Source organism: Bos mutus, chromosome 5, assembly GCF_027580195.1.
Source record: "Bos mutus isolate GX-2022 chromosome 5, NWIPB_WYAK_1.1, whole genome shotgun sequence".
NCBI lineage: Eukaryota > Metazoa > Chordata > Mammalia > Artiodactyla > Bovidae > Bos > Bos mutus.
In genome coordinates, this window is record NC_091621.1 from 74,756,823 (window position 1) to 74,781,121 (window position 24,299).

A 24,299-nucleotide genomic window follows, 5' to 3' on the forward strand; every position below is an offset into this window, starting at 1 on the left:
CTACTACATTTTTTATATTAGTATATTTTGTCTTCTTCTTTTTCATAGCCCTGGCAGAGGCTTATCAGTTTTATTGGTATTTCCAAAGAGCCAGCTCTTGGTTTCATTGTCTTTCTATATTCATGTCCTGTTTTTAATGTCATTGATTTCTGCTCTATTTCTTATTAATTCTTTTCTTCTGCTTGTTTTGAGTTTTCCTTTTTTCCCCCTAGTTTTCTAGGATGGAAACTTAGATTATTGATTTTAAATTTCTCTTCTTTTCTAATGTACATGCATGCTAAGTCGTTTCAGTCTTGTCTGACTCTTTGTGATCCTATGGACTGTTGACCACCAGGCTCCTCTGTATATGGGATTATCCAGACAAGAATACTGGAGTGGGTTGCCAAGACCTCCTCCAGGGAATCTTTCAGATGCAGGGATTGAACCCATGTCTCTTAGTATCCAAAATTGGCAGGCAGATTCTTTACCACTAGAATCACCTGGGAAACCCCTTCTTTTCTAATATAAACACTAAATTATATAAACTTCCTTCTAAGGACTGGTTTTGTTCACTTCAGTCATTCAGTCATGTCCAGCACTTTGAGACCCTATGGACTGCAGCACAGCAGCTTCCCAGTTCATCACCAACTCCCAGAGCTTGATCAAATTCATGGCCATTGAGTCAATGATGACATCCAGCCATCTCATCCTCTGTCATCCACTTTTACTCCTGCCTTCAATCTTTCCCAGCATCAGGGTCTTTTCAAATGAGTTAGTTCTTCACATCAAGTGGCCAAAGTATTGGAGTTTTAGCTTCAGCATTAGTCCTTCCAATGAATATTCAGGACTGATTTCCTTTAGGATTGACTGGTTTGATCCCCTTGCAGTCCAAGGGACTCTCGTCTTCTCCAACATCACAGTTCAAAAGCATCAATTCTTCAGCGCTCAGCTTTCTTTATAGTCCAAATCCCACATCCATACATAACTACTGGAAAAACCATAGCTTTGACTAGATGGACCTTTGTTGGCAAAGTAATGTCTCTGCTTTTTAATATTCTGTCTAGGTTGGTCATAGTTTTTCTTTCAAGGAGCAGGTGTCTTTAATTTCATGGCTGCAGTTACCATCTGCAGTGATATTGGAACCCCCAAAAATGTCTGTCACTGTTTCCATTGTTTCCCCATCTATTTGCCATGAAATGATGGGACCAGATGCCATGATCTTAGTTTTCTGAATGTTGGGCTTTAAGCCAGCTTTTTCACTCTCCTCTTTCACTTTCATCAAGAGGTTCTTTAGTTCTTCTTCACTTTCTGCCATAAGAGTGGTGTCATCTGTATATCTGAGGTTATTGATATTTCTTCTGGCAATCTTGATTCCAGCTTGTGCTTCATCCAGCCCAGCAAGTCACATGATATAATCTGCATATAAGTTAAAAAAGCAGGGTGACAATATACAGCCTAGGTGTACTCCTTTCCCAACTTGGAACCAGTCTGTTGTTCCATGTCCAGTTCTAACTGTTGCTTCCTGACCTGCATACAGATTTCTCAAGAGGCAGGTCAGGTAGTCAGGTACTCTCATCTCGAAGAATATTTCATAGTTTGTGGTGAGCCACATAGTCAAAGGCTTCGACATAGTCAATTAAGCAGAAGTAGATATTTTTATGGAACTCTCTTGGCTTTTTGATGATCCAGTGGATGTTGGCAATTTGATCTCTAGTTCCTCTGACTTTTCCAAATCCAGCTTGAACATCTGGAAGTTCACAGTTCACATACTGTTGAAGCCTGGCTTGGAGAATTTTGAGCATTACTTTGCTAGCGTATGAGATGAGTGCAATTGTGTAGTAGTTTGAACATTCTTTGGCATTGCTTTTATTAGGGGTTAGAATGAAAACTGACCTTTTCTAGTCCTGTGGCCACTGCTGAGTTTTCCAAATTTGCTGGCATATTGAGTGAAGCACTTTCACAGTATCATCTTTTAGAACTTGAAATAGCTCAACTGGAATTCTATCTCCTCCACTAACTTTGTTCATAGTGATGCTTCCTTCCTAAGGCCCACTTAACTTCACATTCCAGCATGTCTGGCTCTCGGTGAATGACCACACCATTGTGAATATCTGGGTGAGTAAGATCTTTTTTGTATAGTTCTTCTGTGTATTCTTGCCGCCTCTTCTTAATATCTTCTGCTTCTGTTAAGTCCATACCATTTCTCTCCTTTATTGTGCCCATCCTTGCCTGAAATGTTCCCTTGGTATCTCTAATTTTCTTGAAAAGATCTCTAGTCTTTCCCATTCTATTTTTTTCCCTATATTTCTTTGCCTTGTTCACTGAGGAAGGCTTTTTATCTCTCTTTCCTATTCTTCAGAACTCTGCATTCAAATGGGATGTCTTTCCTTTTCTTCTTTGCCTTTTGCTTTTCTTCTTTTCTCAGCTATTTTTAAGATCTACTCAGATGACTGTCTTGCCTTTTTGCATTTCTTTTTCTTGGGGATGGTCTTCATCACTGCCTCCTGTACAATGTCACAGACCTCCATCCATAGTTCTTCAGGGACTCTGTCTATCAGATCTAATCCCTTGAATCTATTTGTCACATCCACTGTATAATCATAAGGGCTTTGATTTAGGTCATACCTGAATGGTCTAGTGGTTTTCCCTACTTTCTTCAATTTAAGTCTGAATTTGGCAGTAAGGAGTTCATGATTTGAGCCACAGTCAGCTCCTGGTCTTGTTTTTGCTGACTATATAGAGCTGTCATACAGCCATCTTTGGCTGCGAAGAAAATCATCAGTCTCATTTTGATACTGACCATCTGATGATGTCCATGTGTAGTCTTCTCTTGTGTTGTTGAAAGAGGGTGTTTGCTATGACCAGTGTGTTCTCTTGGCAAAACTCTGTTAGCCTTTGCCCTGCTTCATTTTGTGCCCCAAGGTCAAATTTGCCTGTTACTCCAGGTATCTCTTGACTTCCTATCTTTATATTCCAGTCTACTATGATGAAAAGGACATCTTTTTTGGGTGTTAGCTCTAGAAGGTCTTGTAGTTCTTCATAGAATTGCTCAATCAGCTTCTTCAGCATTATGTGTTGGAACATAGACTTGAATTACTGTGATATTGAATGGTTTGTCTTGGAAACAAAGATCATCCATCCTGATTCATTTTGGTCATTCTGATCATTCAGAATCAGAGATGATTCTGATTTTGTTACATCTCACTAGTTTTGATAACGTCTCTTTTATTTTCATTTAGTTCAAATATTTTAAATTTCTCTTGAGAGTTTTCTTTGATTCAAGTGTTATTTAGAGAAAATTGAAGCCTCCTATACAGTTGATATGAATGTAAATTGTTACAACCACTATGGAGAACCGTATGGAGGGTCCTTAAAAAACTAAAAGTGGAACTACTATATGATCCAGCAATCCCATTCCTGGGTATATATCTGGATAAAACAATAATTTGAAAGATACATGTGCCCTAATGTTCATAGCAGCACTATTTACAATAGTCAGGACATGAAAGCAACCTTAATGTCCATTGACAGAGGATGGATAAAGAAGATGTGGTGCTATATTTACAGTGAAATATTACTCAGCCATAAAAAAGAATGAAATAATGCCATTTGCAGCAACATGAGTGAACCTAGAGATTATCATACTAAGTGAAGGAAGTCAGTTGGAGGAAGGCAAATATCATATGATATCACTCATATGTAGAATGCAATTTAAAAAAAAAGAAAAGAAACAAATTGGGACTTCCCTGGTGGTCCAGAAGTTAAGAATCCACCTTCCAATGCAGGGTATGCAGGTTTGATTCCTGGTCATGGAACTAAGATCTCATATGCCGCTGGGCAACTAAACCTGTATGCCACAACTAGAGAAGTCTGCATGATGAAAGAAAGAGCCTGCATGCCACACTGAAGGCCAGCATAGCCAAAAAAAAAAAAGAGAGAGAGAGAGTGAGCGAGCGAGAGAGAAAGAAACAAATGAACTTATTTGCAGAAAAGAATCAAACTTACAGATGTTGAAAACAAACTTATGGTTACCCAAGGGGAAACATGGGGAGGAGGGGATTAATCAGTAGCTGGAATGAACACACATGCCACAATATATTATATAAGATAGACAATCAACAAGGACAAGGAGTTCTACTCAATATTCTGGGATAATCTATATAAGAAAAGAGTCTTAAAAAGAATGAATATCTGCTACACATAACTGAATCAATTTTCTGTACACCTGAAACCAGCACAACATTGTAAATCAACTATATCCTTTTCTAGTTATCTTTTTAAATGACATCTAGTTTAATTCCATTGTAGACTAAAAGCAGATACTGGATGATTGTATTCTTTGAAATTAGATTTTTTCCTAAAAAAATTAAATTCTTATTTCAAAACTAATTATTATTTTAATCTAATATTTTAAATACAATGCAACTATTTACTTTCATTTGTTTTACGACCACTGTACTTGAAAAATATCAGTTGTTGCCAAGAGCTGTGAGACAGGGAATAGGAAGCTATTACTCAGCAGGTATAAAGCTTCAATTACCCAAAATAAACATTTTACAGGTGTGCTTCACAATAGTGTAGTGTAGTTAGTACTGTATTGTGTACTTAAAATTTTGTTGAGGATAGATCTCAAGTTAAGTTTCTTTCCTCGGGGGAAAAAAAAAGAAGAAGAAGAAAGGAAGTAAAGAAATCCAGAAAAAAAATGTTTATGAGTGTTCAGAAATCGAGAAGTGAGAATTATTTGGGGTGAGTAGTCAGTGTACTTCACATGCCACCCTGCTCCTGCCCACATCCTTCCGTGATTGAAAGCAGAAGAACTTATTTTTTGCCTTAAGCCAGGTGAGAATTCTGACATATGTAGGTAGTGTTATTAGAGATTTGGAAGATTCAGACACTGGTGATTTCAGTGTGAAAGGATGTGCGATTAGAACTACATATAACCACAGAGTAAAAGTGGATATGATGAGAGTAACCAGCCCTCCCACCAACAGTAAGATTGAATCTTTTTCTTGGGTGTGGATCTTATGAAAAGGAACCAGCCATTTAGAATTCAGAAATGAAATTCACTTTAAGGTGCTTCTTGCCATGGAAAGTCAACCTTAATGAGAAGATCATGAGAGTTCAGGGTAGGAAGCAGAAAGTGACATATAGGGAGTTGTGTGGATGCAGTACCATGATTCCCAGGTAGGACTGCCAAAGGAAACACCACGTAAGGAACTGAAGAAAAAGTTCCTCAGAAGCAGAACTTCTGAAAAGTCCCCAGAAGCAATCCAAGAGAAAGAAAGAGCATTTAGAGTATCAATGTATGAATCAAAAGGAAGCATTTGAAAAAAGGGGTGAAAATGGATCATTTGTAGATGTGGGTGGACCTAGAGACTGTCCTCCAGAGTGAAGTAAGTCAGAAACAGAAAAACAGATGTTGTATATTAATGCATATCTGAGGAATCTAGAAACAAATGATATAGATGATCTTAACTGCAAAACAGAAATGGAGATATAGACATAGAGAACAAACAAAAGGACACGAAGCAGGAAAGAGGGAGAAGTGGAATGAGCTTGGAGACTGGAATTGACACATACACACTACTATGTATAAAATAGATAACAAATGAGAACCTCCTGCATAGCTCAGGGAACTCTACTCAGTGCTCTGTGGTGCCCTAAATGGGAAGAAAATCCAAAAGGGAGGGGATTTATGTATACGAAGAGCTGATTCACTTTGCTGCACAGCAGAAACTAACACAACAGTTAAAGCAACTATACTCCAGTAAAAATTAATTAAAAAATAAAACACTGGTTACAAATAAGAGTATTTAAAGTGTCTGGTCCTGCAACACTTTCCCACATATTTATCTCTACTCCCCTCATTTTCACTCATTCCTGTGGCCCCAGGTTAAGAGATACTAGAGAGAGAAGCATATCAGGAAGAGCCCGTTAAACCTGCTGGTTTCTTTGTTGGCTCCAAACCCGGAGCAGGCTCAACCTAGGTTCCATGAACCAGATGTGGAACAACAGATTGGTTCAAAATTGGGAAAAGAGTATATCAAGCTTGCATACTGTCACCCTGTTTATTTAACATATATGCAGTGTACATCATGTGAAATGCCAGGCTGGATGAATCACAAGCTGGAATCAAGATTGCTGGGAGAAATATCAAAAAACCTCAGATATACAATGGCAGAAATGTGAAGAGGAACTGAAGAGCTTTTTGATGAAAGTGAAAGACGAGAGTGAAAAAGGTGGCTTAAAACTCAATATTCAAAAAATGAAGATCATGGCATCTGTCCCATCACTTCATGGAAATAAATGGGGGGGAAAATGGAAACAGTGACAGACTTTATTTTCCTAGGCTCCAAAACCACTGAAGAAAGTGACTGCAGTCATGAAATTAAAAGATGCTTGCTCCTTGGAAGAAAAGCTATGACAAACCTAGACAGCATATTAAAAATCAGAGACATCACTTTGCTGACAATGGTCTGTCTAGTCAAAGCTATGGTTTTTCCAGGAGTCATGTATGGATGTGAGAGTTGGACCATGAAGAAGGCTGAGTGCCAAATAATTGATACTTTCAAACTGTGGTGCTGGAGAAGACTTTTAAGAGTCTCTTGGACAGAAGGAGATCAAATCAGTCAATCCTAAAGGAAATCAGTCCTAAATATTCATTGGAAGGACTGATGCTGAAGCTGAAGCTCCAATACTTTGTCTACCTGATGTGAAGAACTGACTCATTGGAAAAGACTGTGATACTGGGAAAGACTGAGGACAGGAGGAGAAGGGGAAGACAGAAAATGAGATAGTTGGGTGGCATCACTGACTCAATGGACATGAGTTTGAGCAAGCTCCAGGAGATAGTGAAGGACAAGGAAGCCTGGCGTGCTGCAGTCCATGGGGCCACAGAGAGTCAGACATGACTTAGTGACTGAACAACAATATTAATGAACATTTAGATAGCTTCCAACCTTGTTGGTATTTTTTTATTTTTGTTTTTTGGAATTTTTTTTTTTTTTTGCTGTGTCAGGTCTTAATTGTGGCATGCAGTATCTTCATTGTGTCATGCAAGGTATTTTGTTGCAGCCCAAACTCTCCAGTTGTGTTGTGTGATCTTAGTTGCTCCACAGCACATGGGATCTTAGTTCTCCAACTAGGAATCAACCCATGTTCCCTGCATTGCAGGGTGGATTCTTAACCAGTGGATCACCAGTAAAGTCCCCATCCTTGGAGTTTTAGACAGTTTTTTAGGTGCCCATTTTATAGGTTACAGGATGGCTGAAGAAAGAAGCTGACTGACATCCAAAGGGTAGATCACTTTGCCTAATTACTGATAAACATACCACAAAATTGAAGACTCATGGTGGAAAAAATGTATAATAGAGAAGCAGTAACAAAAATAACCCTGCAGTAACTGTGAAAATATTGAATTCAATAACTATTAAGCTACTGCTAAATTGAAAACGGTGCTTCCCTGGTGGCTCAGATGGTAAAGAATCTGCTTGCAATGCAGGAGACCTGGGTTTAGTCCTGGGGTTGGGAAGATCTCCCAGAGGAGGCAATATTAAATAGCAACCCACTCCAGTATTCTTGCCTAGAGAATCCCCAGGGACAGAGGAGCCTGGCAGGCTACAGCCCATGGGGTCACAAAGAGTCAAATGTGACTGAGCGACTAAGCACAGACTTGAAAAGGAAGATCATAGCAAATGTTATACCATTGGTTCCCCCTCCAGCTCTGTTCTCAACCTTCTGTATCTTAGTTTTCATCTGAGGAGACTCATCTTAGGGACAGTGTCCTGTGCCTTCTACTTGCCTTTGCACAGTTGGTGCCCAGCAGGAAAAACAGACAAATGTGCTAGGAGTCATGGCTAATGGGCCCTGGGTCCTTCTGTGAGGCCAGGATTGGCTGTGCTCCTTTCAGGATGTCTGGTGTAGTCAGCTCTCTCTCCACAGTTTTCTGTCTCACCAGTGAAGCCTCTAGGTTAAAATCTCTGGGGTTCCATTCTAGATTTGCTATGATTGTCAGAGATTTGGAATTTAGTTGCCCACATTTTAAACTCTATCTCAACTTATTAAATTAGTGTTTCCGGAACTGTAGGACTCTTTTAAGTTTGAGCTTGAGGAATGTTTTTAGAGTGATATAAAAGTTCCAAAATTGGATTTGGTGATGGTTACACACATCTATGGGCTTCCCTGGTGGCTCAGATGGTAAAGAATCCACTTGTAATGCCTGAGACCTGGGTTCGATCCCTGGGTTGGGAAGATTCCCTGGAGGAGGGCATGGCAAGCCACTCCAGTATTTTGCCTGTAGAATCCCCATGGACAGAGGAGCCTGTTGGGCTACAGTCCGTGGGGTCACAAAGAGTCAGAAACACACATCTATATATTGGTTTAAAATCATCCAGTCATGTACCAACAATGGATGGATTTCACTGTAAGTAAATTAGACCTCGCTAAAGCTAAGAGAAAAAAAAACATCTCAAATACCTGCACTATCTCATGAATATTGGGCAACCTCTTTGAATACCAGGAAAGGTCATTGGATAATATGATTTGTTTCCTAAATTCTTCTTGAAAACTTAGAAGTTTCAAATTTGTAAATTTGTTTTTTACATAAGATGAGTCTTTCAGTTCAGTTCAGTTCAGTTGCTCAGTCGTGTCTGACTCTTTGCGACCGCATGAATCGCAGCTCGCCAGGCCTCCCTTTTCATCACCATCTCCCGGAGTTCACTCAGACTCACGTCCATCGAGTCAGTGATGCCATCCAGCCATTTTATCCTCGGTCGTCCCCTTCTCCTCCTGCCCCCATTCCCTCCCAGCATCAGAGTCTTTTCCAATGAGTCAACTCTTCGCATGAGGTGGCCAAAGTACTGGAGTTTCAGCTTCAGCATCATTCCTTCCAAAGAAATCCCAGGGCTGATCTCCTTCAGAATAGACTGGTTAGATCTCCTTGCAGTCCAAGGGATCCTCAAGAGTCTTCTCCAACACCACAGTTCAAAAGCATCAATTCTTCGGTGCTCAGCCTTCTTCACAGTCCAACTCTCACATTCATACATGACCACTGGAAAAAACATAGCCTTGACTAGACGGACCTTTGTTGGCAAAGTAATGTCTCTGCTTTTCAATATGCTATCTAGGTTGGTCATAACTTTCCTTCCAAGGAGTAATCGTCTTTTAATTTCATGGCTGCAGTCACCATCTGCAGTGATTTTGGAGCTCCGCCCCCCCCCAAAAAAAAAAAAAGTCTGACACTGTTTCCACTGTTTCCTCATCTATTTCCCATGAAGTGATGGAATCAGATGCCATGATCTTTGTTTTCTGAATTTTGAGTTTTAAGCCAACTTTTTCACTCTCACCTTTCACTTTCATCAAGAGGCTTTTTAGTTTCTCTTCACTTTCTTCCATAAGGGTCTTTAGAATGCCAAAAAATATTGCCAGTGTTTTTTTCTTTAAATTATACTATTAAATTACTGGTATAATTTATAATCAGTGTTGTTTTAAGATCAGGAAAGAATTTAACTGTTGAGTAATTGCAAGCTATTATAATAAATCAAACATCCATCTATTTGGGAATATAATTGAAAACTCACCTATTTAAGCTAATGCAAAAGACCAACTAGCTATTATTAATTTGGCTCTAAGGTCAGTTTTCATTCCAATCCCAAAGAAAGGCAACACCAAAGAATGCTCAAACTACCACACATTGCACTCATCTCACACGCTAGTAAAGTAATGCTCAAAATTCTCCAAGCCAGACTTCAGCAATACGTGAACCGTGAACTTCCAGATGTTCAAGCTGGTTTTAGAAAAGGCAGAGGAACCAGACATCAAATTGCCAACATCCATTGGATCATGGAAAAAGCAAGAGAGTTCCAGAAAAACATCTATTTCTGCTTTATTGACTATGCCAAAGCCTTTGACTGTGTGGATCACAATAAACTGGAAAATTCTTCAAGAGATGGGAATACCAGACCACGTGACCTGCCTCTTGAGAAACCTATATGCAGGTCAGGAAGCAACAATTAGAACTGGACATGGAACAACACACTGGTTCCAAACAGGAAAAGGAGTACGTCATGGCTGTATATTGTCACCCTGATTATTTAACTTATATGCAGAGTACATCATGAGAAACGCTGAACTGGAAGAAACACAAGCTGGAATCAAGATTGCTGGGAGAAATATCAATAACCTCAGATATGCAGATGACACCACCCTTATGGCAGAAAGTGAAGAGGAACTCAAAAGCCTCTTGATGAAAGTGAAAGAGGAGAGTTAAAAAGTTGGCTTAAAGCTCAACATTCAGGAAATGAAGATCATGGCATCTGGTCCCATCACTTCTTGGGAAATAGATGGAAACAGTGGAAACAGTGTCAGACTTTATTTTTCTGGGCTCCAAAATCACTGCAGATGGTGACTGCAGCCATGAAATTAAAAGACGATTACTCCTTGGAAGGAAAGTTATGACCAACCTAGATAGCATATTGAAAAGCAGAGACATTACTTTGCCAACAAAGGTCTGTCTAGTCAAGGCTATGTTTTTTCCAGTGGTCATGTATGGATGTTAGAGTTGGACTGTGAAGAAGGCTGAGCACCGAAGAATTGATGCTTTTGAACTGTAGTGTTTGAGAAGACTCTTGAGGATCCCTTGGACTGCAAGGAGATCTAACCAGTCTATTCTGAAGGAGATCAGCCCTGGGATTTCTTTGGAAGGAATGATGCTAAAGCTGAAACTCCAGTACTTTGGCCACCTCATGCGAAGAGTTGACTCATTGGAAAAGACTCTGATGCTGGGAGAGATTGAGGGCAGGAGGAGAAGGGGACGACCGAGGATGAGATGGCTGGATGGCATCACTGACTCGATGGACGTGAGTCTGAGTGAACTCCGGGAGTTGGTGATGGATAGAGAGGCCTGGTGAGCTGTGATTCATGGGGTCGCAGAGTTGGACATGACTGAGCGACTGAACTGAACTGAAGAAGTGTACAATTTTCATTTCCCTGACCTTACAAATTTATCAGGAGGAAGTTTTAAAAGAAAAAAAAACATTATATTAAGTTCAATGTGTGGTGGACGGTTGAGAAATTATGTGTTATCTTTGCTCGGAAATCAAAAATAGCATTTCCTTTGAGGTTTTCGACCAGTGGATGAAACTGTGAACCTGTTGTATGTACCTTGAGTGGACCATTTGAGGCCAGTTTCTGATTAGCAGTGGGTTTATTATTCTTCTCTTATTGCATATTTAAAAAAACAAAACATAAAATTTTACATACACATCCACCCACATTTGAAGATGCAAGATGAAGAAACATACATGACCTTGAACACACAGTTGAAGAAAAGGAGTTCTATCCAAACATTTCAATTTAAATGTCAAGGTATGGAATTCAGGTTTTTTTTTTTTTTAATTGTTGTGGATTAATATGCGTGAGGATTTACTATAAGTTGATATTCATGTGCCCTTTCTTGGATCACTGCCTTGTTATGGTGAAGGGGTTTGAGAAACTTCGTAAATCTATGAGCCCTGCCATAGACATGAAGTTAAGCAAATTCTGGGAGATGGTGTGAGACAGGAAGCCTGGCATGGTGCACTCCATGGGGTTGCAATGAGTTGGACGTGCCTTGGAGATTGAACAATAATATTCATATGAATATTAATGTGGATAGAAGTTTCCATTATTGTTTTTTGTTTTTCTGTTCTTGGACTGTTTCATTTTTGTGATATTTTTCCATTGTCTGTCTCTGCGTCTATCTTTTCTCTCTTTCTCTTTATCAATATGGGACTAACAGCTATTTGCTTTGAAGTAATATTTTGCCTCATATTATTAAGGATATACCTAGGAAATATACACATCTAGTTAAAATTAATAATTAAAAAGTGAATCTTTGGTGCCAGTCATTCACCTTTTTACCATTTATAAAATAATGACATTTTAAAGTATCAACTTTTAATTCAGCATGTCAAAAATTTTTAAATATGTTTTTCATCAGGTGAAAAAACTTGTTTGGACAATAGAGATATTAACACGAAAGACCACAAAATGTAGGGGCTCTTCCGTGAAAACGTTTCTCACATTCAGTTTGTAGATGGCATCTGTAAACCAAAATGTGTCTTAGCACAGAAAAAGAGGTCAGGAAAATGTAAAATAATAAATTTGCAACTCCTAGTAATTTAAGTGGCATGTGCTAATAATCATTATTTACTAATATGTTTTGCTGGTATTTAGTAAACTTTGGTAACATTTTGTAAAATTGGGAATTAGACATGACATTTTAATCTAATCAACAATTTTATATTTCCATCTTTTTCAGTGTTTACCTAACTGTTCTCACTTGTTTATTTTCCGAATAATTTTATAATACATTTTGCAGACACTTTCATTATAAACAACAAAATAAAAAATAAAAAAGAGATGTAGTTTTATGGTATATTAAATGCTTCCTAATTTATCAATCAACTTAAGGAACATTTATCTCTGACATTTAGCCTTCAAAGCACTCATGGCTGAATTTCCACTTGTTCAAGTCTGTATTCATGATATACTGACTGTTTTGTTTGTTTGCTTTTTATTTTGGTGATGTGTCTCTGTTAAGGATGATGTTAGCTTCATTAGGCAAAGAACTATTCTCTTTAAAAAGTGCCCATCAATTTCATCTTTAATTTTTAGCATAAAGTGGTGGATATTATTTGCTTTTTACTTCTGTAAGATGATGATATATTTTACCCAAGCTCTATGAATGTGAGATGAATGGATTTCTTACTATTGAACAGCTCTTGTATTCCTAGAATAAATTCAGCATAATCATGGTATGTTTTGACTACTACTAATATGTTTAAGATTTTTGTGTGAACACTCTTAAAAATCATTGGTTTTTGCTTGTTTAAAATACATTTGTTTTTGATGGTAAAGTGCTTGTGTTCTAAGCTTCTAAGTTAAATTATACCACTTCTCAGGGTAATGAAAATGTTAGTTTCTTCATAATGCTGAATTTAACATGCCTTAAATTCATATTTTGAAAGTTATCCCATGATACTTAGGAGAAATAATTAAGTCTGAGTTGAATTTGAATAGGCTTCTACACTCTTTATCCTAACATTTTCTGATAATCATTTGTTTGATTTTTAATATAATGGCATTTTATTACATGTGTTGAAATTTATTGACTATCATTAGTACTATATCAAAATATCCAAAAGCAATCTGGGAAATGTAAAATATTCCTTAATTGAACTCTGATAAAACTTATTTTACTATTTTTGTTAATATTACTATAAGAGAAAAGGTGTGCACTAATTCCCTGAGATACTGTTCTGTGTGATTTATTACACTCTTTCCTGACCAGGATTGGCAACTTCAAAGGTAGCTTTTCTCTTCCCACCATTCTGATCATCCGGAGTAGTATCATTGCTAAATAAGATAAATATGTATTTTTCTGTTTCCTTAGATTTTATGTTGCTATTGCCTAATATTCTATGATATTCAAAATCTATATTGTGTACAACCTTGTTATTACAATTGCCATCACTTCACAGGAATGCACTTTCCAAGCTAATTTATGTGATTAATCTGTTAGACTGTTCTGTGATGTCACACCGATATAAAATCTTATTGGGGATATCTGGAGGACTAAATGGCATTCTGGTTTTGACTTTGATCACCCTGAGTCTGTTAGGTAAGTTAAATGATCTTAATTAAATAAAAAAATGAAAAATGTTTACTTGTTTCTTATTACTCTTTTCATATTCATTCATTATTCTTTACACTAACAAAGATTTAACGAGATTAAATTTAAAGATTTAATGATTTAACTATGTATAAAGCAATATATTATGCCCCACAGTAACATATTGATTAAGTATTTGAATCAGGTACATATTTTGTCCTCAAGTGGCATACAGTTTACTAGGAGAAAAGTGTATGTAAGTGTGTGTGTATGTAATGTATTTGAAATCATACTTCAGGATTTCTTAGATATCTGTGAATAGATTGAATTACATTATTTTTCTTAAAAAATTATACATTATTATTTAAGGTTGAATTCACTTTACTCTTGATTTTGTCCAAATATTTGCTGAACAATCTTTAGACTCCAAACATTGCTACAAATCCTTCAAAAAAAAAAAAAAGGAATAGTCATGGTGAGAAATCCCATATTTTAGTGGAAAAAACATTAAAAAAATTTAGGGTAGACTGGGCTAAATACAACGTATAGACTGAAGTAAGTCAGAAAGAGAAAAACAAATATTGTATATTAACATATATATATATATGAAATCTAGAAAAATGGTACTGATGAACTTATTTGCAGAGCAGGAATAGAGATGCAGATGTAGAGAACGGACTTGTGAACACAGAGTGGGAAGAGAGGGTGTGACGAATTGAGAGAGTAGCACTGGCATATGTACATGACCATGTGTAAAATAGATTGCTAGTGGGAAGCTGCTGTACAGCACAGGGAGCTCAGCTCGGTGCTCTGTGATGACCTAGAGGGGTGGGATGGCTGTGGAGAGGCTCAAGAGAGAGAGAATATATGTGTATATATATAGCTAATTCACTATGCTGTACAACAGAAGCTAACACGACATTTGTAAAGCCACCATATTCCAATAATTAAATAATGAATGAATTAATTAATGAATGAAAATGCACCTGTTGGTGCACTTAAAAAATGCATGGAAAAAAAAAAAAAAAAGAAAGCATGGAAAGAGCATGCATAACCCCTAGAACTAGAACTTTGCTGTATTTATTATTGTATGACAAATTCTTAGGACAATACCTGGCACAGAATAGATCCTAAGCAAATACAGGTGCTATACATGAATTCATTGTGTAACACTTTAATTCACTTTTCATTAAACACAAACATGTTTTAAAAGAAAATTTATCATTATCCCTTCAGTTATTTCTTGTTCCAACCATCTGAATTGTTCTGAAGAATTTGTCTCTGAGACATTGCCTAGAGAAGATGTTTTCTCAACTTTAAAATAATCCTCTTTTCAAGTTTCTCAGGAAGTGCTGCCAAAATGCCTAAAACAGTATAATTCAAACATCACCCAGCATGATGATACTGGATACTTGGAAGTCAATAGTGACACAAGAGGCAATATACATAAGAAAGATGCAGACCACTGTGTTTCTAGAGCTACAGGTCATAAAGGTATTTCTCAAGGCTTTGGCCTCTATCACTTTTAATCATTTGGATTTTCTAAGTTTGAAAAAAAAAATCCCATTGAAGAGGTATGCAGTAGACTAAATTAATGAAGACTTGATATAAATCTGCTTTTTACTCAAAACTTGATTCACATATTTTTAAATTTTTTTTGTTGTTGTTGTGGAAGGACAGCTGTAAAACAACATAAAAAGGCCCTTCCCTCTAGGAATTTAAAATCATATTGAAATATATAAACATGAAAATTAATTGTGATCGTAAGGAATGATGTAAATAACTATTTTTTGTCTCATTTATCCTTTTTTCAAATACAAAATGGATAAAAGTAATTATATCTAACAGGCTATCTGTTATGATTTTAAAGTTAGAACTTCCAACCATCCAGACTTTTGGGAAACTGTTCTTCCTACTTTCAACTTTTCTTTTAGTTTAAATTTTTAACACTTATTCTTTGAACCTTTGACTTTTATTTGATAGTTTGATATGTGAAAAAGGTACAGTTGATTTATTCTATAATTACTTGTCAAAGAATTTTTCTGAAATCCACTAGTTTACAGTTTCCTTATCCCATGTAAAAATGTCGTATGTATTATATTTACTTATTAACACTCTTTTCTTTCAGATTACTTGTCTGTTTACATGTACAAGTCCTCATCCAATTGAAATATTATAATTTTACCGCTTTTTTATACTCTGGCTATCTAATTTCCCTTTATGTAATGAAACTTTTTCAGAAGTAAGAAAGCTTTGATGGGTAAACATGGAATCAAATAGACACCATTAAGCATTCATTAAAGTCAGTCTAAATACTGCATAATTAACTATAAGAAATTAATTTCCTGTTAATTTTCTTATTCAGGTAATGTTAACAAATATAATTATTTAAAATTAAACATCAATGGTGTTATGACATTCAAATGTGCAACTATCATATCTATCTACTTCCAAAACATTTTCATCACCCTAAAGAGAAATCCCACACTCCTCTTTTCATTTTGGGGTGAGAAAACTATTTTGGAGTTAGATAGGTGTGCATCATGTTTGTACATCTTTTGGATGTTATAAAACCCATGGCTTTTGTACTTTAAAATGGTTAGCATTGTGAATTTTATGTTACATAAATTTTGTCTCAGAAAATAAAGAGATTGTAAAGGCCAGAAGTTTGAACAGTTATGTTGATCCGTGCTTATATTTTTATATTATACTACATTTTTCTTCATTGTTATTCTGAAAGTCTCAGTTTCAATTTGAGAATGCCTTAATTTAAATTTAAGAAAATCAAAGGACCTGCAATTATAAAGAGGATAAAAAATTGTTATTCATCTCAATGTTACTTAATATCAAAAAGGAAATATTAAAAACAATTTACACACATAAAGCAATGAGAAAGATTTCTAAAACATTATGTGGATAAATGCTAAGCAAATGGTATGCTGCTGCTACTGCTAAGTCACTTCAGTTGTGTCCGACTCTGTGCGATCCCATAGACGGCAGCCCACCAGGCTCCCCGGTCCCTGGGATTCTCCAGGCAAGAACACTGGAGTGGGTTGCCATTTCCTTCTCCAATGCATGAAAGTGAAAAGTGAAAGTGAAGTCGCTCAGTCGTGTCCGACTCTTAGAGACCCCATGGACTGCAGCCTACCAGGCTCCTCCATCCATGGGATTTTCCATGCAAGAGTACTGGAGTGGGGTGCCATTGCCTTCTCCGGCAAATGGTATAGATAATAGTTAATCTCTCATAGCGTTAATGCTATGTATATCTTGACTGGTACATGTTATTTTAGTAATCATATTAGGTTATGACATGAAAAAAATCCCTTTATATCTGTCTAGGTTTTGCTTCAGACTTTCCACGTGGCAATAGTGGTAAAAATCTACTGACAATGCAGGAGACATAAGAGATGCAGGTTCTATCCCTGGGTGGGGAAGATCTCCTAGAGGAGGGCATGACCACCCACTCCAGTATTCTTGCCTGAAGAATCCCGTGGACAGAGGAGCCTGGTGGGTTTCAGTCCATAGGGTGGCAAAGAGTCAGACACAACTGAAGTGACTTAGCACACACACACACAGGTTTTGCTTCATCTTACTAAATTAATTTTCTTGGGACTTCCCCTGATGGTTCAGTGGTTAGGAATCTAAGTTCCAATGCAGGTGACCTGGTTTAGACCCTTGGTTGAGGAACTAGGATCCCAGATGCCCCAGGGCAACTAGTCCAGCATGCTATAACTACTGAGCTTGCCTGCTACAACTAGAGAGAAGCTTGCATGCTGCAATGAAGAGCTGACACAGACAAAAATATAAAAGAAATATTTTAAAATAAATCAGTTTTCTTAATTTTCATGGACTCTCATTTGTATTTTGGATAACTTGTCTGAGTCTGAACACTTTGTTATGATTTTATCATAGCTCTACTCTTTTTCATACAATATGCAAGTATTTTCACTGTCAATTTGTAGGAATGTGCTCATCAGAATGGCTGAAATATCAAGAAAAGTGCTATTGGTTCTCTAATGAGATGAAAAATTGGAGTGACAGTTATAAATATTGTTTGGGGGAAAAATCTCATCTACTAATTATTCAGAACCAACTTGAACTGGTAAGTGGTTTAGTATCAAGCTTATGATACTTGCTGCTTTGCCATTAAAATGGCTTATCTCAAATTTCTTCCCACCTTTTCATTAAATTATCTTTTATCTTGGCTACTGAACTTTTGGTGCCCTTTTAAATTCTGAGCTGGAATCCAGTGCTTCCCTTGACTTGGGGTAATTATGGTCTGAATATTGATGTTTAATTTATAGGTAGTGGCAGCTCAGCTGATAAAGAATCCTCCTGCAATGCAGGAGACCGTGGTTCGATTGCGTGGTTCTATCCCTGGAGAAGGGACAGGTACCCACTCCAGTATCTTTGCATGGAAAATTCCATGGGCAGAGGAGCCTGGTGTGCTACATGGGATCGCAAAGAGTCAAACACGACTGAGCCACTTTCACTTTCACTTCACAGCGTATGTCCTGGTACATGATATATAGTGAAAGCTGCTTGGTTGTGTCCGACTCTTTGCAACTTCATGGACTATACAGCCCATGAAATTTTCTAGGCCAAAATACTGGAGTGGGTAGCCTGTTCCCTTCTCCAGGGGATCTTCCCAACCTAGGGATCAAACCCAGGTCTCCTACATTGCAGGAGGATTCTTTACCAGCTGAGCCACCAGGGAAGTCCATATGATATATAATGTATGTGTAAATAAGATGATTGACTAGGATAAAAGCCTTCATGTAGAGTGTGAGTTGTCCAGTAGAATTCTAAAATCTTATTTAGTATGTCTAAATCATTAAGCTATCCTGTTCATTTAATTACTCATCACCCACTTTTTAGGCTTTTATACAGAAAACTCTAAAACAATCAAACTATGTGTGGATTGGGCTTAACTTTACTTCCCTGAAAAGAACATGGACCTGGGTGGATGATTCTCCTTTGGATTCAAAGATGTGAGTCTTTCCCAAAAGGCAGTATGATCTATTGTCTATCAGAGAATTTATCTCCTTAAAGCATCTATAAACATATCAAAATGAACTCAAATAGTTCTTGGTACTAAAGAATTTGAAAGGATGAAAATGAATGTTGGCTGGAGTAATGACAAATTTTGGCTTGGTTTTTAAAGCAAAAGGACTTGAAAACAATAATGATTGTTCACTTATTGATTTTAAAACTCCTCACACTTTATAAGGGAAAGGTACATTGAAACAATGTAGTCTTCTGCTTTCAAAGTTCTCAATACTTTTTTAATTTTTATCTTTAAAATTAATTTTATTGGACTATAGTTACTTTATAATAGTGTGTTAGTTTCTATTGTACACCTAAGTGAATCAGCTGTACATCCTTGTTTTTGGAGTTCCTTCCCATTTAAGTCACTTCAGAACCCTGAGTAGAGTTCCTGGAGCTATACAGTAGGTTCTCATTAGCTACCTTTTTTATACATTTTATGCATGGTATCAAATAGTATATGTATGTCAGTCCCAATCTCCCAATGTCATCCTCTCCCTTTTCCTCCTTGGTTCCTTCCCTGGTATCAATGATTCTTTTAGTCATTTTTAGTAATTAAAAAAAACCTCTACATGATTTTTTTATACTGTAAGATCATCACAATGCTAAAAAAACAAATAAGAAGTACAAGACAGAACAAAATAATCCTAAATGCTCTCAGCAGCTGCAGGAGATTATTGAGATTTTGAAAATTTTATGAATGCTTTTGTGCACTTGTATTAATTTATAAAACTATATTATACTATAGTAGGACCAGCAAACTCAAATATTATCCCTATGTTGGTAGGCAAAGTAATGGTGCCCCTAAATGTTCTAATCCCCAAATTCTGTGAATGTTACCTTAAGTCTAAAAGAGAGTTCATGAGTGTGATTAAATTAATAATCTTGAGATAGAAGTGTTATGCTGGATTATTCAGGTGGGCCCAATGTAATCACAAGTCCTTATGAGAGGGAGAAAGTAGGGGCAGGCTCAGAGGAGATTTGAAGATAAATGCAGAGGTCCAAGTTGTCTGATAGCCAAGGAGTGCAGGCAACCTCTAGTACCTGCAAAAGGCAATGAGCAAGTTTTTCCCCAGTGACTGCAGCAGACAGCTCCAAAGACACTTGATTGTAGTTCTTTAAGACCAGCTTTGAGCTTCTGATATCTAGAACTGTAAGATAAAAATTTGTGCTGCTTTAAGCCACCACATTTTTGACAATTTATTACAGCAGTGAAAAGAAACATTCACTATGGTAACCAGTACTATTGGTTAATGAATACTATCGTGTTATTGTCCTTATTACTTAAGTAAGAAGTAGTTACTTATATTGATTAAGCACTTAATCAGTTATTACTTAAGTTATTAAGTAATTAAGTTATTAGTTATTAAGTAATGAAGTTATTACTTATTAAGTTATTAAGTAATTACTTAAGTTATTAAGTAATCAGTTATTACTTACTCAGTTAATACTTAATAAGTTATTACTTAAGTAATAAAGGAGTGAAGTAATAAATATTACTTACTTTCTATCTCTGGAGAAGGGAATAGCAACCTACTCCAGTATTCTTGCCTGGAGAATTCCATGGACAGAGGAGCCTGGTGAGCTGCAGTCCATGTGGTCGCAAAGAGTCGAACACGACTGAACAACACACACATTTTCTATCTCACTGCACTAAATTAATAAATCTAAGGAAGTCAACTGAAGACATTATTTGGAATGGAGAATAAAATTATGGGTGAGATCTAAGTTGTATCAATGGACATGACCTGATTGGCTACTTATGAAGATGCTAACTTAGGTTTCTTCCTTATGCCAAATCCACTAAACACTACCTTTAGGATTGAGTTTTAACTCTGGACTATGCCTAGGGATTTTTGTTCACAAACATTCAATACAAAATTCAAGCATAAACATATATAAATTCAAATGTAGGTGTATTTTCCAATATGAAAATCCAACACTTACTTTTCCGCTATTATTCTGGAAGCCTTGAAAATCATGTATATCTTTTCTGTGACCCCTTCTTAAACCTTTTTTCTAAGTTTAAATAAATTCTTAACAGACTAAATCACTAACAGTACAATATTTTATATATAACTTCATTATTGTATTCAACACATCACTTTATGGATAAGTATTACAATAAGTGTATAATTTACTTAGGGCTTACATGGATCAGTTTGTGGCAGGTGAGTTCTACCACTGAACCACCAATGCAAGCGGGTCAGTTTGTGTACTAAGTTCTTTACAAACATATAGTCATTTAACCTCTGTAACAACATAATGAGGTAAATATTTGTATCACTATTGTACAAATGGATATGAAAAACCAGGAAAGATTTAATGAGCTACTCATGTGACACTCCCAGTTTTTAATCTAAATGGATGACATGGAACAATGGAAAGAAGACTAGGATAGAATGTGAGCACAGATATCTTCTTAGCTCTGTCATTTACAAACAGACTTTGGAATTCTCTATCACAGACAGTAATACTAAATTACAGAGGTATTGAAATGTTTCATGACTCTAAGTATTTGAAAATGCCTTAAATATTTGAATTATCTTTTAATTAAGGGAGGTTTTTAACTGAGAACAGAATGGGTGTCTTCAGCAATGATGATGAATAATATCTTTATCTTCTCCTTTTCAGATTTTTCATAAAAGGACCAGCTCAAGAAAATAGCTGTGCTGCTGTCAAAGAAAATGGAATTTACTCTGAAACTTGCAGCAGTGTTTTCAAATGGATTTGCCAATATTAAAATTTTAAAAGTGACAGTGAGTTATCAAGGATCAAAATTTTGATCTAACATGAATCTTTAGGAATAAGAATTTAAAATTGCAATTAAACACCCCCTGGCTTCTCTATTTTCCCTCAGTCATGTTCATGGGTCCTAGTCACAGAGTAACTCATGTTAACAATCTAAAATATACCCTCTGATTCTTTGTGTGATAATATAATCCAAAGTGAACCCATACATTTATATTCATGATGTAATTCATCTTTTCTTTTACAACAAATGTGAATAAATTACGTCTGCTTTTCTGTTATTTTGCTTTTTTTTTAATTGTTAACAATATCCTATGCAAATTTCATATAGTTCTGAGTTACATCATAGTGTGACTTCCTATGGGGCTTCCCAGGTGGCACTAGTGGTAAAGAACCTATGTGCCAATGTAAGAGAAGATGTAAGAGACACAGGTTCAATCTCTGGGTCTGGAAGATCCCCTAGAGGAGGGCATGGCAACCCACTTCAGTGTACTTGTCTGGAGAATCCCACGGACAGAGGAGCCTGGCAGGCTGTGTCCATAGCACAGAGTCAGATACAACTGAAGCGACTTAGCATACATGCACATGGCTTTATATTTTACATTCCTTTATTGATGAACATTAACTTTAACTTTTTTTTCAGATTTTTGCTTCTATAGACTATGATGCAGTATTCTGAATATGTTTAAATGGTAGCATTTTTATTTCTATGATATAAACTTTTAAACTGGATATTCTGGGTAAAAAAAGTGTTAATGTTTTTGGTTTACTGCTGACTTTATGCAATTTTTATCTAAATTTAGAAACTATCACAAACGTATAAGAATCCTATATGTACAGTGGAAAAAACTTACTTTTTCCCCAAACCTTTTGAGAATTAGTTGCCAATTTGATGAATTTCATTATAAAATTTCAAGTATCGTTGGATATTTTAATATGTATTTCCTACAAAATATATAACCTACTTAATTAAAGTATAATTATCAATCAACAAATTAATACTATCACAGTACTATCATCTCTAAGTCTCTATAACATTTGCCAATTGTCAAATACTGTTCTTTTGAGTTAAATATCCAGATCAGAAATATTTTCTGCATTTAGTTACTTTGACTAATCTCTCAACATCTAGAAGACTTCCTTAACCTTTGACATTCATAAGATGATGCTTTTAAATATTACAAGCTGGATATTCTGTAAAATGTTCAATTTAAATTTGTTTGATTATTTCTCATAGTTATATTCAAGTTATGTCTCCTTGGCAGGAATAGCAGAGCAATAATGTAGTGAAGCTTTGTTCATTCTTTCAGAGGATGAAGTTTTTTGTTCCATTGTTATGATGCTTACTTTGTTCACATGGCTAATATGGTGCCTATTAATGGCAACCCACTCAAGTACTCTTGCCTGGAGAATTCCACGGACAGAGGAGCCTGGCAGGCTACCATCCATGGGATCACCAAAGTCAGACATGACTGAGCGACTTTCACTTTCATTTTATCAGACTTCATTGTAAAGTTTCTCTCTTGTCTTTGTAATCAATTAATATTTTGTTGTTTTCTACCATTCCAACACTTCTTATTTATCTTAGCACCCATGGCCAGACCTCTAGAAATTCTGAGAGCCTGGATTATTACTAAAGCTCCTTTCCTTGTTGGAGATTGAATTTTTTCTCCTCAATGCTACGACTCTCAACACGCTACTCTGCTTTTCACATTTTTCTTGTTAGCCTCTTTCCCTATGAAGTTTAGTAATTTGGCAAGTAGCTTGAAGGAAAAATATTAAGCTAAATATCTTTGGCCCTCTTTTGTCTCAGGGCTTTTTCAAGTGAATTGACAGCAATTTTTATCTCAACTAGGACAGTGTCTGCTGGCCATGACTTTCTGCCCAGATTCTGAGCAGATGACTCTTCACCAAGATACTGCTAGGAGAAGAATAACTCCAAAATTATTTTTTTACATCTGAATCTTTCCTGTTTCTTCATTTATCTTGAAAACTTTCCAATGTTTTAAAAAAATTTTGTTTGTTTGGATCCTGCTCTTCTAATTTTTCTCAGCATCAGCTGGTCTGAATCCACTTGCATTATTAAAGACAGAAGTACATAAGAACTTTCAAGTTTATCCTTTTTACATCATTTCAAGATTTTGTTGTCAAAGAGAAAAGGAAGTAAACCTTAATAAATTTCATTTTATTGGAATTCCCAAACAGTTGACAGAGCTCATAATTATCATTATTATCATGGTGTGATAACAAAAAGCTACAGTTTATTATCACTTGCCATGATCCAGAAACATTGAAAAAAGATGTGAATGTGTCTCAAGTAATTGGTCCAACTACATAATGAAGCTGTTATTATTACTTTTATTTTAAGATGAGCTTTTTGACTGAGAGACCAAGTAAATTTGTTCTTAAATTGGTGACAGAATCCATGATTAAATGATCTCATTTGAAAGTTAGTTTGAAATTAAGGCAGCAAATAAATGTTAGTGTTGACTCATGGCATTTCTGGGTTAGTCACAGAGTTTGTGAATATAAAGTCCCTCAATTTCACATTGCTGTAACCACTCCTGATTCTTAGGAAAGTCATTAAAAAGTAATAGTCCATATCATTGATATGGTTATTCACTTACCAGTTAGAACATGTTTTTGAAGTTTAATATGTTTGTGTTACTGGGCTTCATGATGTGTTCTGAATGTATAATAATGAAGAGATGTGATTCCTTCATTTGAGCAACTTAATAGAAAACTGAAACATTTACTGGGTATATAAAATCACAAACTTTATATACAAATTACAAAAGGCAGTGGAGTAAGTTATTATGAGAGAACTTAATGTGATATCTAACTCAGGGAGATTTTCCCAAGGAAATGTCAA

The 24,299-nt window shown here is 36.2% G+C and overlaps 1 protein-coding gene across 3 annotated transcripts; it reads left to right on the forward strand.

The window, feature by feature from the left end:
• Window positions 1-11,158: 11,158 nt before the first annotated feature.
• Window positions 11,159-23,513, forward strand: KLRF1 (killer cell lectin like receptor F1). 3 transcript variants are annotated; one of them, XM_005909447.2, is made up of 6 exons: window positions 11,159-11,343; window positions 13,541-13,639; window positions 14,969-15,124; window positions 17,593-17,732; window positions 18,509-18,621; window positions 21,311-23,513. In XM_005909447.2, the coding sequence occupies exons 1-6, from the start codon at window positions 11,259-11,261 to the stop codon at window positions 21,417-21,419; spliced, it is 702 nt and encodes a 233-aa protein (XP_005909509.1). In that variant the 5' UTR covers window positions 11,159-11,258; the 3' UTR covers window positions 21,420-23,513. The 3 variants fall into 3 exon arrangements, with proteins under 3 accessions (XP_005909509.1, XP_070226124.1, XP_070226123.1); XM_070370022.1 differs by having other exon boundaries at window positions 11,208-11,343; window positions 13,500-13,639; XM_070370023.1 differs by lacking the exon at window positions 18,509-18,621.
• The last annotated feature ends 786 nt before the right edge of the window (window positions 23,514-24,299 follow it).